Source organism: Lotus japonicus, chromosome 4 (genome assembly GCF_012489685.1).
Source record: "Lotus japonicus ecotype B-129 chromosome 4, LjGifu_v1.2".
Lineage (NCBI taxonomy): Eukaryota > Viridiplantae > Streptophyta > Magnoliopsida > Fabales > Fabaceae > Lotus > Lotus japonicus.
In genome coordinates this window covers 5,420,952-5,426,986 of record NC_080044.1, presented here as the reverse complement: position 1 = coordinate 5,426,986, position 6,035 = coordinate 5,420,952, and the positions used below count along the sequence as shown (strand labels likewise).

At 40.4% G+C, this 6,035-nt stretch overlaps 1 protein-coding gene across 1 annotated transcript; it reads left to right on the top strand.

Annotated features, from left to right (window-relative positions):
* Positions 1-2,749: 2,749 nt before the first annotated feature.
* LOC130714595 (pentatricopeptide repeat-containing protein At1g55890, mitochondrial) lies at positions 2,750-4,160 on the top strand. The gene has a single exon (XM_057564502.1). The coding sequence runs from the start codon at positions 2,826-2,828 to the stop codon at positions 3,987-3,989; it is 1,164 nt and encodes a 387-aa protein (XP_057420485.1). The 5' UTR covers positions 2,750-2,825; the 3' UTR covers positions 3,990-4,160.
* Positions 4,161-6,035: the final 1,875 nt, after the last annotated feature.

Sequence of the window (6,035 nt, the reverse complement as noted above, 5' to 3'; positions counted from 1 at the left end):
AAACAGAATGGTGGGTTAGGGCTCCGCCGGATGCATGACTTCAATAAATCTCTTGTTATGAAGCTTGGATGGGGTCTGATGTCGAGTCCGAATGCTCTTTGGGCCAGGGTTCTTCGTGAGAAGTACTCTTGTGGCTCTGGCCAGATTCCAGAAGTGCAGCGAAAGGGTTGTGAATCGCATGTTTGGCGTGCTATCCGAGGCACCTGGTTGGATGTGGAAAAAAATATTCGTTGGAAAATCGGGTCTGGCTCTACTGTTCGTTTCTGGTATGATAAATGGGTTTTTTCTGGGTCCATTTTGATCAACTCTGCTCTTTCAAAAATTCCTCCCTCTGAAGAAGTTAAGACAGTGGCAGATTATTTTGACTCTGAACTTGGCGTCTGGAAAATTTCCCTCTTCCAACATCTCCTTCCAGCAGACTTGTCTTCAGAGATAGTTGCTATGCCGCCGCCGGCTTCCAATATTGGTCCTGATCGGATTTGCTGGAGCCTCACAAGTGATGGTCGATTCACTTCTCAGTCAGCTTATGAAGCTTTTGATTCTGGTCTTCCTCAACATCAAGATTCTGGGTGGAAGCTGATTTGGCAGTGGAAGGGTCCGTTTAAAATCAATCACTTCCTGTGGCGTCTAGCCAACAATGGCCTGTGGGTGAACTTAAAGAGATGGCAATCGAAGATGACAGGTAATCCTCTATGCCCCCTTTGCAATTCAGCGCACGAATCAGCCCTTCACTTATTCAGGGATTGCTCGAAGGTGCGGCCCCTTTGGAATCAGATTCTGGACAATAGTTGTTTTCCTCGATTTTTTCAGCTTGGATTGAAGGACTGGGTGATTAATTTTCTTCATGACGAGCTGTGTTCAGCAGGGACAGCGAGATCTTTTGATTTCGGATTCCTCCTTTGGGCCATTTGGAAAGCTAGAGTTGACGTCGCCTTCAATGGTGGAGTCTTCGATCTCCACAGGATTGTTGAGACCTCTATGCGTTTGGTAGCAGAATTTGCAGCATGTGACCAAGTGCAGTCGGGTATTGTCCAACAAGCTGATAACCATGGCAGGCGTGAAATCAATGTAACGTGGTGTGCTCCTCCTCTGCTATGGGTTAAATGCAATGTTGATGGTTCTGTTAGACAGGGTACCGATGCTGCTAGTTGTGGGGGTGTTTGCAGAGACTCTGATGGGAGATGGATGTTTGGGTTCAGTAGAAACTTGGGTCGCTCTAATGTCCTTTGGAGTGAATTATGGGGTATCTTCACTATGCTTGGGTTGGCTTGGGAGCATGGTCTGAGGAGAATCCTTGTTGAGAGCGATTCTCTTTTGGCTATTAATCTTATTAATAGTGGCTGTGAGTGTTCTCACCCCTATGCTTCTCTTGTTCTCCAGATCAGGGAGTTGATTCTCAAGGAGTGGGAGGTCAAATGCTTTCATGTCCTGAGAGAGGCAAATCAAGTCGCTGATTGCTTGGCTAACATGGCTCATTCTCTGCATCTGGGGGTTCATGTCCATGATGTCCCTCCCCCTAGTTGTAGGAATTTATTGTTTTATGATGTTATGGGTGTTCCTTACCCAAGGTTAGTTCGGCTGTAGTTTTTTGGGCTTAGTCCCTCCCAATAACCAAAAAAAAAAAGATTAGTGTTTGTCATAATATATTTTAGTAAAGTAAAAGAGGGTGAAAATAATTGAAGTGACTTTTATTTGAATATATTATAAAAAATAAAATTTTGAATAATATTATGAAATTAGTCATTAAAATATTAGAATTCATTATGTAAAAAAATGAAATTGCTCTTTCTATCTTCTGACAAAATTGATTTTGGGTAAGAAATCAAATTTCTAAAATGACTCACAAAAATCAATATTTTTATCTAAAATTAATTTTATTCTACTAGAGTTGTCTATGGGATTTCACTTCATTACACCAAACATACTCTTAAACATGCTTTTAATTAAGTTGGCTTTTGATTCACACCTCACTTTTTATTTCATCATATTCTTACCCAATTTTTTGTTATTTTGTTTTCTTCTCTTCGTATGACTCTTGTTAAAACAACAACGCGTATACATATCAAGTATAGAGAAATACATGAAAACTTTGGTCACACAATTCTGACAAATTGCATACGTTTACGAGTTTGCAACACTAGAGCAACTATAGTTCTACTTATTGGATGAAGTATCTGAATTTCAACATTTGACAATGAAGGAGATTCTGGATTCATGACATTGATTCCTGAATTAATTTCTCGCAGTTTAATCTTCTACATGCCACTGACATATATAAAGAACCTCCCGTAACGATGAATTTTGATACTACAAGACTACATTCTCAAGAAGTTAATACTCAAATTCCTTAAGGAAACTATCAACTTACTTTCTATACCCATGCCCCATCAAAAGATTTTCTGATCATCACATGTTTCATTACGTGACCATCTAACCAAAAGCCACCTGATTTCATACTTTTTTTTTGGTATATCGGAAAGATAAATTGCTCTCACCAGGGATTGATCCCTGGACCACCCACCCTAACTCATATGTCCCCTAACTCTTCCACTTGAGCTATCATTCGGAGACCACCTGGTTTCATCCTACAACACCTTTCTTAAATATTTTTGCACTTTTAATGGGACAACCTTTCATGGGGCCAATATAATGTACACCAACCCATTGACCAAAAACAAAAAATGCACACCAAGCCCAATATGGAGAACACTATTAAAAAACAAAAAAAAAGAACATAGTGGCTCCTCTACTATGTAGGGTGACACACTCGTTAGTTACTTACTTGTGTTCCTCATTCATTTCGAAGGCAAAGAGAACACCACATCATGTATCGCGTTCTTCACCGCACCCTCTGTACCGCCACACAACCCGCCGCCACCACCACGGCCGCCGCCGCCACAACCAGCATCAAGTCACTCTCGCAGGACCTGTACAAGGAAGTGAACTTGAGGAAACTGGTGGACAAGTTCAAGAAAGCTTGCGATGTTGACCGTTTCCGAACCAAAACCGGCATCTACGAGGACACGGTTCGCCGCCTCGCCGGCGCCAAACAGTTCCGGGGAGTAATCGACATCCTCGAGCATCAGAAGCAGTATTCCGACTTCTCCAAAGAAGGGTTCTCTGCGCGCCTCATCACTCTCTACGGCAAATCCGGCATGCCAAAGCGCGCGCGCCAGATGTTCGACGAAATGCCTGAGCGAAACTGTACCCGTACAGTGCTATCTTTCAATGCCCTTTTGGCTGCTTACCTTCACTCCAAGCAGTACCGTGTCGTTGAGCGCATTTTCAAGGAGGTTCCTGGTGAGATTTCTGTGAAACCTGATTTGGTGTCTTACAATACTGTTATTAAGGCGTTCTGTAAGAGTAAGGTGTTCGAATCCGCGGTTTCGATGCTTGAGGAGATGGAGAAGAATGGTGTGAGCCCTGATTTGATCACGTTTAACACTCTGCTTGATGGGTTGTACGCTGAGGGTCGTTTTGAGGAAGGAGAGAAACTGTGGGGACAAATGGGTGGGAAGAATCTTTCTCCTGATATCAGGAGTTACAATGCCAGGTTGTTGGGATTGGCTGTGGAGAAGAAAACGGGTGAAGCTGTTGAGTTTCTTCAGGAAATGGAGAAGAAGGATGTCAAGCCTGATCTTTTTAGCTTGAATGCTATTATCAAGGGTTTTGTGAATGAGGGTAATTTGGACGAAGCGAAGAAGTGGTTTGGCGAAATAGAGAAATCTGAGAATGACCCTGATAAGAACACTTTTGCAACTCTTGTTCCCTTCCTGTGTGAGAAGGGTGATTTGAAGACAGCCATTGATGTGGTCAAGGAGATATTCAACACTAGGTGTCGTGTAGGTGTGCCGTTGCTGCAGCTTGTTGTGGATAAACTGGTGAGTGAGTCCATGCTTTCCGAGGCGAAGGAGATTGTGGAACTAGGGAAAACCAACAGGTACTGTCACTATAAGCTAGATTTGCCTACGGAAGAGAAGAGTGAGTAGCTTCTCGTGTCTTTTAGTTATCTTGCACTTTTGATGTTGTTGTCATAATGATGGATATAGGCAATTGCCTCCAGGAATGGATTTTGTTCGGCATTCTGCGCTTTGTAACTAACTTATTGGCTGAAAATAGCATTTGCAATCTCATTGCACTGGTTCTTTTAGCTGATTAAATACTCGCCCTTAAATCCACCCCCAACAAAGAATGAGTTTCTGCTTACTCTTATGATCTTGTGTTTAATAATCTTACATTATTTATATCAATTATAGGGTATTCAGGGGTGTAAATCTGGTCATGGATGGTAATAATATATCTAGTATAATTTATTTAGTCTGTTATGGCGTCAGTAAACTCTGCTCTTTGCAGTGCGCCAAAACCCTCCATTCTTTCTATTCCATAGCTGATTAATACCCACCTTCTTCTAGTCTTTATTCACAGATTTATCCCAAAACATATCCCACCCAAGTTACTTTCAACTGAATGAAAATCTTCGTTTGTCTTTTTTCACCACCTTCTCCACATAGTTCCAATTACCATTCATGGGCTTATTCAAAGAAAATGACACTTATCCCTTAGAATAAGCTTGGATGCTGTGTGCAAGAATGTAGGAAGTTAGATGTGTAAGTTAGGTTTGCATTATTCCTGACTTGATATTCCCTACTAGTGCTCTTGTTTATACATATTTTCCCAATCCCGTGCCTAATCGCTGGGTTTGACCTACATACACAGTATATAACATCAAATTGTGGAGTGTTTCCAAGTAAAATGACATGAAACTCACATAGGCATAAATCATAATGTAAAATCCGTTGACCTAGGACTTTAAACTATAGTCTTCAATGGCACATTGAAATATGGGATTGTTGAACTCTTATGTTATGCTTGGTTTGTTGGAGTTTCTTTTTCTTTTCACACTGAGGAGCTAACATTTGGTTTTGGGCATGATTGGGCATTTATGATGTTTTGATCAATTGCTCACGGTTAACTTTGTATAGATTGTGTATTTGTTTTCTTTGTTAGCAGTAACGTACATTTGTTAATGACGTAAGCTGCATAAACACTTTTGAAAATCAAGTGCAAATTAAGTAGAAGAAGTGATACAATTGCAAAGAAGTGATTGAGCATTTGGATTTGCACTTGATTTGCATTAGGTCAACAAAGTCCAATCTCATGCGTGTAAAACAAATCCTTACTAGGCTATTTATCACCTCAAAGTGAATATTAGTGTATACTCTTTTAGAGCTAAACACTTAGATGGCTATAAACTTTTGAAATAATCATTTTCCTATAGTGTAAAGTTCTAGGAGACCTCTACCATTTTAAAAGTTTCTCAGGTATATCTAATTCTTGTTTTTTCACTCTAATTTTATTATGAGGCTATATTCAGGATTTTTATTGTTAGGAGTCATTTCAAGCACAAGTGTCGTATCTTTCCCTCACTTAATCACATCTTTCCTTCACTTGATCACAGAGGTGTTCTCAACAACTTCTTCTACTTGTCCCCGAAGGATAGCTCAAGTGGTAAGAGCTAGGGACATAAGGGTTGGGTGAGATGAGGGGTTCAGGGTTCGAACCCTGAGGATGACTAATTTTCTAATATTACTAACAACTAACATTTGCCTATCAAAAAAAAGTACAACTTCTTCTACTTAATCATACTCTCATTTTGCCTTTTTTAAGAACTTTCAAAAGTGTATAATAATTTACTTTGTAGCGCACTTTTGTTGACCTAATGCAAATCAAGTGCAAATCCTCTCCTTTGCCCCGTGCGCAATGGCTGCAACCCTTAATCCTTATGCCAAGCTATTTCTTGATTTTGAAGCAACTAGGAAAAATGAGACTCTAAGGCTTCGAAGTACATGTTGAAAGGAGTAGGAGATTTATGGAATATTGAATTTACATCTCAATTTTTGCTCATTCAAAACCTTCTATCCAGGCTCTTTTGACTCACCAAAGTGAGGAGAAGTCTTTCCCCAAAACTTTATCCTCTCCCTGGCGAATGTGAGGAGGACAAAGATAATTTTGAGGATGCAACTTGCTTGTCACCT

What these genes read in the sequence shown, in the direction of transcription:
- LOC130714595 (XM_057564502.1), top strand. Translation starts at nt 2,826, where the DNA reads ATGTATCGCGTTCTTCACCGCACCCTCTGTACCGCCACACAACCCGCC.